This window comes from Oncorhynchus keta, chromosome 27 (genome assembly GCF_023373465.1).
Source record: "Oncorhynchus keta strain PuntledgeMale-10-30-2019 chromosome 27, Oket_V2, whole genome shotgun sequence".
Classification (NCBI taxonomy): Eukaryota; Metazoa; Chordata; class Actinopteri; order Salmoniformes; family Salmonidae; genus Oncorhynchus; species Oncorhynchus keta.
In genome coordinates, this window is record NC_068447.1 from 38,621,567 (window position 1) to 38,633,841 (window position 12,275).

Genomic DNA, 12,275 nt, shown 5'->3' on the forward strand with positions numbered 1-12,275 from the left:
CTTTTTATTTTAATATTATATTTTAGATACAAAAACAACATTGCGATATCTAACTGCATCAACCCCCCCCCCCCCCCCCCTCCCCCATCACTACCAGTCTATTCTCAACCCTTTGTCAATAACAACCTTTGGCACTTTGTTTCTGAATTTGTTTACGGTACATGTGAGAGGATACGGATCTTTGAGGGAAACACAACAAGATCAACATGTATCCCTTAACCAGGGATTTCTACATTATTGATCTAGCTAGATGGAGAAGCATACAGACTACTTCACTTTGTAGCGTTCGGATTTAAAAGTGTCCTTCTGTAAAGAACAGATCATCCTGGGGTGTCCTCTTTGGGGGAAAGAGGTAGAGTGTGAAGGGTGGAGGGAATGAGTGTGAAGGGTGGAGGGAAAGAGTGTGGAAGGAATGAGTGTGGAGGGAATGAGTGTGGAGGGAATGAGTGTGGAGGAAATTAGTGTGGCGGGAGAAAGAAGCCCTCTCTCATCCCTCTTTCTCTCATTTTGGGCAGCGCGGTCAGCTATTGTTGAGCCAGAACAAATCGATCTCCGACACAATGAAAGAGACTGAATGTACAAGCAAACATGGCTCCCTGTGGTGTTGCCATCGGTTGAATTGTTTATTAGCCGTGTTTAATACAACATCAATGCCGTGGACGGTCAGCTTGAGAGGATGGGAACATGTTGTCGCAGGACAGCGTAGGCATCTCACCTGTGAGCCCGTTGACCAGGGGCGACCGCTCTCTCTCCTCCTCGTCCTCCTCCTCGGGGGCTGCGCTGTCCTTCCTGTCCATCTTGCTGACGGAGGTGGTGCGTTTCCTCTGAACCTCGGTGTCAAACTCCTCATCAAACAGCACCTGATCCACCAGGTCAGGGTGCACCGGGCTGGGCTCCGCTGGGGGCTTGGGCGTCCCGTAGTAGTTGCCTGGTAGAGAACACACGCACAGCAGCGTCAACAGAAACCACCTGTGGTAGCTTCCTGGTAGACGAGGTTAGATGATACTTCGCTGGAGGGGGAAAAAATTATTGTTTTGATTGTATTGATTTGACAACAACAAGACAATTCAACTAGAAGTATGTCAGGTGCAGCTACACACACACAGTTTATACTCGGTATGTCAACACTCAAGAGGGGAATGGATTCCCCACGGAACATTATGCCGTGCCTGACAAGAGCGTAGGCTCGCTCCCTCTCTTTCTGTCCCGTTCTCTCCTTCCCTATCTCTCGTCATATTTACTGCAGTGCTGGGCTGGAGTGGGCTCCCCAGAGCCCCGTGGCAGTAGCCTTTATCCAGGACAGACCCGAGCGAAAGAGCTTCTTGGCGCTATTAGCTGTGTTTTATTGTCCTGTGTCGTGTGCTGTGGCGCCCGGGGCCAAAACAGCATGAATCCCCTCTGCGAGGAGAGGAAAACTCTACTGTGGGGAAATTGACCCAATTTCTTCACTTCTTCCAACTTTCTACTTCCAGCTAACCAGACAGAATAATATAAAGAAGGAGAGGAATGAGGGGGGAAAAAACAGCAAGTCAGGAAGCTATATAAATATTGATTCATTTTGCTGTTCCCTCAGCTCCCTGGGAAGCCAGTCCTCCAGTGCCGTTGACAGTAGAGTAGACGACAACACTAAATGCTGTAGTTTAAAAGCACTGGAGTTTCTCAGGCTATCTGGGAGTGTTGGATTACAGCTGAACGTACCATAGAGAGTTATCACATGTGGAGAAACATCTCAAAGCTCCAGCAGTCGATCAGATGAGCCGACAAAACATTTTAGTCAGCTTGCAGTACTGAGGGTTTGGCTCATCTCATGGGAATTTAACATACCCAAATATCTAAGAGTAGGAGCACGCTCAGTGTTTAATGACTATACTGTAGTATTTTGTTACCAAACATCCCTAGACCAGACCTCCGCAGCCAAATGAAAGAGGTAATTATGCTAAATCATGATCATTATTAAGTTATTAACAGACATGGCTAACATTCATTGGGAACACGGCACCATTAGCATGGGGTTGGATGTCAAAACCAAAACATCCACATTGTTTTTAGACAGAGACCCTTGGCTCGATCTTTAATTTATTCATAATTGGAAAGCCTCATTTGAATTAATTACACCCTGTATTAGCTTATTTAAAGAATGGGAGAGAAAGACTAGAGGGGGTTTGTGAATTAAAACTCATTAAGCTACCCTCTCAACTCCACACAACCCTATGTTCTTTTGCTGTACATAATGCAGTAAGTTTAATATCTCAATCAAGTCATTTTGTGTAGAGTAAATGGCACAGCCGGCTGTCGAGTAATACAATACACAACTTGACTATTTGCCGGTCTCAATCGGTCTGTCTGTGACAGGGAGTAGAGGCTCTGAGAAGGGAGGCAGGAGTCGTCTTACCGTCTGCGTGACTCACACCTTCTCTCCCTGTATCTCTCTTCTCTGCACTGTTCCGTGACCCTGGAGATACATCCAACAGCCCCTAGTCTGAGCCCCTGCTGGCTACAGGTTTATTAGCTATCGGATGACACACCAAACCCAGCGGCACAACGCTGAGAAACAAAGGGATCAACACACCTTTTCCTTAAACAGACACCCAACCGATCCATCCTGATCCATTCTCCCTCTCTCCCCCATCTCCCCCATCTCCCACTGCCGACATGCAGCCGATCAATTTGCATTTGTCAAAAGACAGCTTCATTATGCCTCAGCACGGTGAGCACGATGAAGATGAAAGATAGGAGGCTTTCTTTAATCCAGACCTGTCACCACACAGCCCAGTCATCTCCCTCTCTCTCATCCTACTTCCCATGCGCGCTCGCCCACTCGCTCTCTCCATCTCCCTCCCCACCACTCGCTCTCCCCACCTCCCTCTCCCCCCGCATCCCTCTCCCCCTGCCTCCCTCCCCCCATGCCTCCCTCCATCTCTCAGGCCCAGTGGTGCGTGATTAATAGCTCATAAACACCACTCTCCTAGTCTCTGATTAATGTGCATTAGTGAACACAGATAGGAAGAGAGGAAGGGGGAACAGGAAGAGAGGATGGGGGGGACAGAGGGAGGGGATAGGAAGAGAGGATGGGGGGGACAGAGGGAGGGGATAGGAAGAGAGGGGGATGGGAAGAGAGGAAGGGGGAATAGGGAGCGAGGAAGGGGGAATAGAGATTTGTAACAGTATCACCATTCATCTGAAGGGAATACGTGGGATGTGCCAGGAGACGGGTGTGTGTGCGTGTTAACTAAGGTAGGTACAGGGCAGAGTGTGCAGACAGCTAGAAACCCACAGTCTCTAGCTGTGTGAACATGAGATCGTAGCAAGACGGACCCATGAGCATAATGACGGCAACAAACGAACAGGGTCTTTCAGGCTGTTCGACGACTATTTTACATTTCAGCCATAGAACAGGGTTCTACGTGTACAACCAACCTCATCAACACTATTCGACAGCCCCAGCCCGAGAGAGACGACATGTTAATTCCAGTTCAGTCAGGCCAGCTTTCACATACACTATGCAGCTGGTAAAGCGCTACTCTGTACAACTGGTGGGAGACATGACCTTTCAACCTTCCCTTTCGTTCCTTATCTATGACCAGGCTGTGTGGGCCCAGTTCCAGGCGGATCCAGGGCTGAAATATGCAGCAGGGCCTGGGCCATGGTACTCAGTGGTACTGTATTGTGGTGTGGAGAAGTCATGCCATCTGGATAGAGTAGGCAGCAGCTGCCAGGTTCTCAACCCGTGAGAACCTCTGTAGGACGGGAGTACAGAGTACAGGCGGCAGCCTCCAAAACAGGGATAGGAAGCGCCAGTAAGGTCGGCGCTCTCACGCCTGTCCTCTTAGTTTCACTGTTCCTCCCCTGTGGCCTCTTGCGCTAAAAAGCGCTCCCGTTCTCCATCTGTCTCTGTGGTGAAAGCATAGCGGTAGCACACCAGGAGACCACGATTATGCGCGCACCGCTTCCGGCTTTGCGATGGGAAGCGTTGAGTGTGTTAGGGATGCGGGAACTGGGGAAACCCCCCCCCGTGTGGAGGTTTGGAATGCTGCCTCGAGAGTCTTATCCCTTCTCTACCACCCCCCCCCCTCTATTTATCCCTCCCCTCTCTTTCTTTCTCTATCACTGTTGCTTACCCTGCCACTCTCTCAAACCTCTCCCCTCTCTGCCTCGCACACAGACACTCTTTAATCATGGTGGATGAGCAGTCTCTCTTTCTCCTGGTTAGTTCCCACTGTGCAGCCTTGCCTAGCAGCATTCCCAGCCTTCGCAGACTCGACGGCAGAGTGCCTGAGGCAGCCAGGCAGAGCCCATCTTGTGCTCCAGAGTTTAGACAGGCTCCCTCCCGCTGCTGGCACAGTGCAGGCAAAGCTGACTGTCTCCACAGCCACCCTTGTCACCTCCACATTCCTCTGCTGTGAGGGCGAGACCGTGTGAATGGATGCCTCTGCTAGACTACAGCTGCACCCTGCACTCTAGTAGAGACGTCTAGTAGAGACACTACAGGTGCCTGTGCTGAAGGACCAGAGCTGCTGCCTCTGATCAGTTCTTCCCCAAGTCCCCGCTTTAGCGAATGCACTGCCACCATCTAGAACAGAACATCTGTATTCTGTCGTCTGTACTCTTTTGGACAATGCGTTTGTCTTTTTAGAGCCACAATGAAACAACCGAAAGTCTACCAACTTGATTGTGTATTCCGCAACTCTGACATTCCTTAGCATTGGAGCGTTTCCCAATCCTCCTGCCTAGGACTCACCCCTGCCTGTGTGTGTCTCGCCACTGCAGCACCTTGACCCTTTCCTTCCCTCCTGGCCCATTGCCCTGGCTGGTCTTATCTTAAGTAACTCTGCTTTACGGGAGCGCTTGAAATACCTATCAGAGCTGCCTTGTGATCTGCTGTTCTGTGCTCTCTTACAATGCAACATCATCACTGGAAACAGCACCGCAATCCCTGGCATGACTCCTCGTTCAGAACCCCACCGAGTCAGACCCACAGCGTCAACAAACAAACCCGGACATTCTTATCTCAGCATTTGTCGATCTTGGTTGTATTGCATCGTTGCTTTCTTTCTCTCCAATTATCTCTGTCTTTCTATAATCCATCGTTCATGTTGCCCTGGCTGGCGTCCATATCGAGCGCTAGAGAGAGGAGAAAGCGAAGTTAAGAATTGCGGCGTGTAGACTCACCTCCCCGATCTGGAGTCGAGGCACAACTCTCAAGGGCAAAGAGTACTACTCACGGCCTATCAGCCTCTCTGTGCCTCCCGAGAAATAATACAGTGCTAACCTTTGTTGGCACTTTCCTCCCTGAGTTTGAGTCAGCTACCCTGCAGTTGAGCACCACCTGAACGAGAGGCAAAGAGAGAACCCGGTGTTGCCAGAGCAACAGGGAGAGCCCAGGTGGTAGGGAGAGAGGGTCCAGAGGCTAGGGTATTTCAAAAGAGGAGCAGAGCATAGTCCACCGGTGAACAGAACCAGGGGATTAAATAGAGAGAACATGAATGAGCAACAGGCTTGGGAGACAGCAGGCAGCGGTGCTGGAGGAGGTGAAGGCTGCCTGAAGACTGGGCCAGATGAGAGCACTGCTGGGCAGAGTAATGGCCCATCATATATCATCAGATGACACTCATAGGACATCATGATACACAATACATGTATGTTTTGTTCAATAATGTGCATATTTATATCCCAAAATCTCATTTTACATTGGCACGTTACGTGCAGTAATGTTGATTCCAAAACATCTGCCGATTTTGCAGAAATACTCATAATAAACATTGCCTAGTGTTATTCACAGAATCAAAGATAGCCGTTGCATTAAGGAGAAGTCTGTGTCAGATTTTTAAAAAACTTTACGGAAAAACCATAATCTGAGAATGGGGCTCAGAGCCCAAAACAGTCAGAGGAATATCCGCCATTTTGGAATCAACAAAGTTAGAAACAACACCATAAATATTCACTTACCTTTGATGATCTTCCTCAGAGGGCACTCCCAGAAATCCCAGTTTGACAATAAATGACTGATTTGTTCCATAAAGTTCCATCATTTAAATCCAAATAGCCCCTTGTTGTTAGCGTGTTCAGCCCAGTAATCCGTCTTCATGAGGCTCAGGCACTTCATCCAGACAAAAATCTCAAAAAGTTCTGTTACAGTCCTTTAGAAACATGTTTTTAACATAAAAAACATCAATAATGTTCCAACTGGAGATTTCCTTTGTCTTCAGAAAAAGCACTGGAACGCGAGGTAACTCTGTCGGGAGCGTGCGTCATGAGACCAAGGCTCTCTGCCAGACCACTGACTCAAAGAGGTCTCATGAGCCCCTCCTTTACAGTAGAATCCTCATTCAAGTTTCAAAAGACGGTTGACATCTAGTGGAAGCCGTAGGAAGTGCAACCTCATCCATATCTCAATGTGTGTGTGTGTGTGCATGTGTGCGTGTGTCTTAGTTGTCAAGAGGGGATTCCTCAGAGGTCAAAAGGCCTACATGAACTTCTTTGAGGTAGGGGGCAGTATTTTCACGTCCGGATGAAAAGCGTGCCCAGAGTAAACTGCCTGCTACTCAGGCCCAGATCCTAGGATATGCATATTATTAGTAGATTTGGTTAGAAAACACTCTGGCGTTTCTAAAACTGTTTGAATGATGTCTGTGAGTATAACAGAACTCATATGGCAGGCAAGAAAAGATCTGAGGTTTGTAGGTTTTCAAGTCTTAGCCTATCCAATATACAGTGTCTGTGGGATAATATTGCACTTCCTAAGGCTTCCACTAGATGTCAACAGTCATTAGAACCTTGTTTCAGGCTTCTACTGTGAAGTGGGAGAGAATGAGAGCTGATTGAGTCATGGGTCTGCCAGAAGCCCATGTGCTCAGTCAGGCGCGCGCCCGTGAGAGTTAGCTCCGTTCCCTTTCATACCTAAAGACAAAGGAATTCTCCAGTTGAAACATTATTGAAGATTTATGATAAAAACATCCTAAAGATTGATTATATACATTGTTTGACATATTTCTACGAACTGCAATATAACTTTTTTGACTTTGTCTGGACCTAGTGCCTGCACATTTGGATTGCTGTACTAAACGTGCAAACAAAAAGGAGGTATTTGGACATAAACGATGAACTTTATCGATTCAAACATTTATTGTGGAACTGGGATTCCTGGGAGTGCATTCTGATGAAGATCATCAAAGGTAAGTGAATATTTATAATGCTATTTCTGACTTTTGTTGACTCCATAACATGGCGAGTATCTGTATCGCTTGTTTTGGTCTCTGAGCGCTGTACTCAGATTATTCCATGGTGTGCTTTTTCCGTAAAGCTTTTTTGAAATCTGACACAGCAGCTGCATTAACCAGTTGAAGCTAAGGGGGAGCTATTTCATTATTGGATAAAAAAAACGTGCCCGTTTTAAGCGCAATATTTTGTCACAAAAAGATGCTCGACTATGCATATAATTGCCAGCTTTGGAAAGAAAACACTGACGTTTTCAAAACTGCAAAGATATTATCTGTGGGTGCCCCAGAACTGATCTTACAGGCGAACCCAAGATGCAACTTCAAACAGGAAATGAGCAGGATTTTTGAGGCTCTGTTTTCCATTGTCTCCTTATATGGCTGTGAAAGCGCCACGAATTAGCCTGCCCTTTCTATCGTTTCTCCAAGTTGTCTGCAGCATTGTGACGTATTTGTAGGCATATCATTGGAAGATTGGCCATAAGAGACTACATTTACCAGGGGTCCGCCCAGTGTCCTTAGTTGAAATTGTTGCGTAATCTCCAAGCTGCTCGCATTCATCCATGTGATTGAGACAGAGAGGAGACTTCCAGGAATGATATATCATGAAGAGATATGTGAAAAACACCTTGAGGATTGATTCTAAACAACATTTACCATGTTTCAGTCGATATTATGGAGTTAATGTGGAAGAAAGTTTGGCGTTTGGATGAATGAATTTTCGTTTTTTTTGGTAGCCAAACATGACGCAGAAAACGGACCAATTTCTCCTGCACAACTAATCTTTGAGGAAAACTGAACATTTGCTATCTAACTGAGTCTCCTCATTGAAAACATCCGAAGTTCTTCAAAGGTAAATGATTTATTGAATGTTTTTCCTGGTTTTTGTGAAAATGTTGCCTGCTAATGCTAACGCTAAATGCTAACGCTAAATGCTAACGCTAAACACTAAACGCTAAATGCTAGTTTGCTATGGTTGAGAAGCATATTTTGAAAATCTGAGATGACAGTGTTGTTAACAAAAGGCTAAGCCTGAGAGCAAATAGATTAATTTAATTTCATTTGCGATTTTCATGAATAGTTAACGTTGCGTTATGGTAATGAGCTTGAGGCTGTATTCATGATCCCGGATCCGGGATGGCTCGATGCAAGAAGTTAAGGAGAAGTATATCTTTAATTCCATGTATAACAGTTGTATTTTCATCAACATTTATGATGAGTATTTCTGTAAAATGATGTAGCTCTCTGCACTTTCACCGGATGTTTTGGAGGCAAAACATAACGCACCAATGTAAACAGAGATTTTTGGATATAAATATGAACTTTATCGAACAAAACATACATGTATTGTGTAACATTAATTCCTATGAGTGCCATCTGATGAAGATCATAAAAGGTTAGTGATTCATTTAATCTCTATTTCTGCTTTTTATTACTCCTCTCTTTGGCTGGAAAAATGGATGTGTTTTTTTGTGACTAGGTACTGACCTAACATAATCGCATGGTATGCTTTTGTCGTGAAGCCTTTTTGAAATCAGACACTGTGGTGGGATTAACAACACGTTTATCTTTAAAATAGTGTAAAATACACGTATGTTTGAATTTGGCGCCCTGCACTTTCACTGGATGTTGGTAAGTTGGGACGTTAGAGTCCCACGTACCCTAGAGAGGTTAATAACTAGCATCCTGACTGAAGCAGCCATATCAAGATCAGCCCACTATATGGCCTCCCTGTTTGGATGTATAATTTATCCTGCGTACTGGTGCAGTCTGGATACAACTGTCTTAGGGTACATACCCCCAGGGTTCTGTGTCACAATGCTGACCGCTGGCTTCTCAGAAATCATCAACCTACTTTGAATCACAAGTGGGACAACGCTATTCTGCTCTTGAAAAAGCTAGCCACTTCATTTCACATTTACAATGGTATGAATGCTATTTTTATATTGAGTTTATCTGATGACCTGGATGGTGGTGACAGCTCAGCAGATACTATACAAACAATGCATAATTCATGGGGATTCATTTTGTGATGCGGATGCATCCTTAGGAAATTGTTATTACTGTGTAGGGTCCACTCCCCTGCTCCCCTCCACTCTCCCCTAGACCAGTTGTTCCCAAACTGTGGGGTGAGAGGTCGACAGTGTGTGTGTGTGTGGGGGGGGGCAGAATTGCAATAGAAGTTGCTTTAAAACTTTAAAACGTTTATCTGCACCCCATAACAAATTGTGTAGAAGTGCCCATAGAAATAGACGTGGGAAATAGACGTGGGGCGCGGGATGTTCCCCGATGCTGGAAGGGGGGCCTGAGTAAAACACTTCGGGAACTACTGCCATAGACCACCTCCCCCCAAAAAAACACGCCTACCGTCATAGGTTCCACTCTCAAGCAGCAGGCCACTCTCCTCCAGCACGCGGAACTCCCCCACACTGATGAAGTTATAATCAACCCCAGGAACCTCCCCCTCTCTGGGCTGTCGTGTGGTACCTGGGAACAGACACCACAACAAACATAAAGTGAGTACAACGGACCCTTTCTCTGGGGCAGAGTGGTGATGCAGATCCAGCTAGGCATGAACAGGAGAGGGGTGGACACCATTTTTCATCATGCACACAGGGATATGAATTGTGTCCTCATATCCTGCAGGACCCTGTGTCAGTATCGAGCACAGCTTACACCAAGGGGGGTTACTGAGAAACCAAGCTATGAATAGGTTATTTTAATGTGCCAAATTAGCTTACACACATTGAGCAAGTAACATTTACGGGTAAGGCAAAAGTTATAAAGCTATTGGAGATAACCTCTCTCCTCTCATAGCCCAAATGGAAGATGAACAGTGCTACAGTTGAAGTCAGAAGTTTACATATACTTCATTAAAACTCGTTAAAACTCGTTTTTCAACCACTCCACAGATGTCTTATTACCAAACTATGGTTTTGGCAAGTCGGTTAGGACATCTACATTGGGAATGACAAGACATTTTTCCAACAATTGTTTACAGACAAATTATTTCACTTATAATTAGCTGTATCACAATTTCAGTGGGTCAGAAGTTTACTACGTACACTAACTTGACTGTGCCTATAAACAGCTTGGAAAATTCCAGAAAATTATGTCATGGCTCTACAAGCTTCTGATAGGCTAATTGACATCATTTGAGTAAATTGGAGGTGTACCTGTGCATGTATTTCAAGGTCTACCTTCAAACACAGTGCTTCTTTGCTTGACATCATGGGAAAATCAAAAGATATAAGCCAAGACCTCAGAAAAGAATTGTAGACCTCCACAAGTCTAGTTCACCCTTGGGAACAATTTCCAAATGCCTGAAGGTACCACATTCATATGTACAAACAATAGTACGCAAGTATAAACACCATGGGACCACGCAGCTGTCATACCGCTCAGGAAGGAGACGTGTTCTGTCTCCTAGAGATGAACTTACTTTGGTGCGGAAAGTGCTGGAGGAAGATGCTGGAGGAAACCAGGTACAAAAGTACCTATATCCACAGTAAAATGAGTCCTATAATCGACATAACCTGAATGGCTGCTCAGCAAGGAAGAAGCCACTGCTCCAAAACCGCCATAGAAAAGCCAGGCTACAGTTTGCAACTGCACATGGGGACAAAGATCGTACTTTTGGGAGAAATGTCCTCTGGTCTGATGAAACAAAAATAGAACTGTCTGGCCGTAATGACCATCGTTATGTTTGGAGGAAAAAGCAGGAGGCTTGCAAGCCGAAGAATACCATCCCAACCGTGAAGCACGGGGGTGGCAGCATCATGTTGTGGGGGTGCTTTGCTGCAGGAGGGACTGGTGCACTTCACAAAATAGATGGCATCATGAGGATGGAAAATTATGTGGTTGTATTGAAGCAACATCTCAAGACATCAGTCAGCAAGTTAAAGCTTGGTCCTAAATGGGTCTTCTAAATGGACAATGACCCCAAGCATACTTCCAAAGTTGTGGCAAAATGGCTTAAGGACAACCAAGTCAAGGTATTGGAGTGGCCATCACAAAGCCCTGACCTCAATCCTATAAAAAATGTGTGGGCAGAACTGAAAAAGCATGTGCGAGCAAGGAGGCCTATAAACCTGACTCAGTTACACCAGCTCTGTCAGGAGGAATGGGCCAAAATCCACCCAACTTATTGTGGGAAGCTTGTGGAAGGCTACCCGAAATGTTTGACCCAAGATAAACAATTTAAAGGTAATGCTACCAAATACTAATTTAGTGTATGTAAACTTCTGACCCACTGGGAATGTGATGAAATAAATCATTCACTCTACTATTATTCTGACCTTCCACATTCTTAAAATAAAGTGGTGATCCTAACTGACCTAAGACAGGGAATTTTTACTAGGATTAAATGTCAGGAATTGTGAAACTGAGTTGAAATGTATTTGGCTAAGGTGTATGTAAACTTCTGACTTCAACTGTATGTAGAAAACCCTCAGACCGTGTCACAGAGAAACAGAGTAGGTGATTGACCTGAGAACTGGTTTAAACTGGATGATGGTTGGTTGGTTGGTTGGTTAGTCAACTTAATGCCTGAGTTGGCTGAATAAACCCCTGAGGGCCTCTACACAGTCAGGCTTCAAAGCCACAGTGAGAGATAGATGGATGGATCGATTAATGAATGGATTGTCCACTCCTGAGCCATGATGTACGAATAATAACTTCATATAGGAATTGCAGTTACAGTCTCTTATTCTCTGTCGTTCTTCCTATCCTATGCCTGCCAGCAAAAAATGACCCTCGGGACGGAGAAAGTACTTTTTTAAGGAGATCTGAGGTCTGTTCAACTCCAGAGCTCAAAGGTATTTCTCAAGGTCCTTCTTTTCTGTTCCGCCAATAAGCGAAAAGCCACAGTTGAAAAATCTTACAGTTGAACATTCTAACCTTCGTCTTTTTGTTCCTTCTCTCCCTCTCCATCCTCCTCTCTTTTCCAACCCTAAATCCCCTGAAATCCTGGTTTTTGATCTGGAAACTGCAAGCACCATACATGGCAGTATATACTAAGCCTGCAGTCATTAAACAAACCTGCGAACGGTAACGGTCTGT

The 12,275-nt window shown here is 45.4% G+C and overlaps 1 protein-coding gene across 5 annotated transcripts in view; it reads right to left on the reverse strand.

The window, feature by feature from the left end:
* The window catches only part of LOC118359979 (membrane-associated guanylate kinase, WW and PDZ domain-containing protein 3-like), a 195,799-nt gene that overhangs the window by 44,312 nt on the left and 139,212 nt on the right, over positions 1-12,275 (reverse strand). For 4 of the 5 annotated variants that reach the window (XM_035738947.2, XM_052482382.1, XM_035738949.2 and 1 more), the window contains 2 exons: positions 9,582-9,701; positions 716-928 (listed from right to left, as the gene is read on the reverse strand). In XM_035738947.2, the coding sequence (XP_035594840.1) occupies positions 716-928; positions 9,582-9,701 (333 nt within the window). The remainder of the gene's footprint in view (positions 1-715; positions 929-9,581; positions 9,702-12,275) is intronic. The other variant, XM_035738948.2, reaches the window with a different exon arrangement.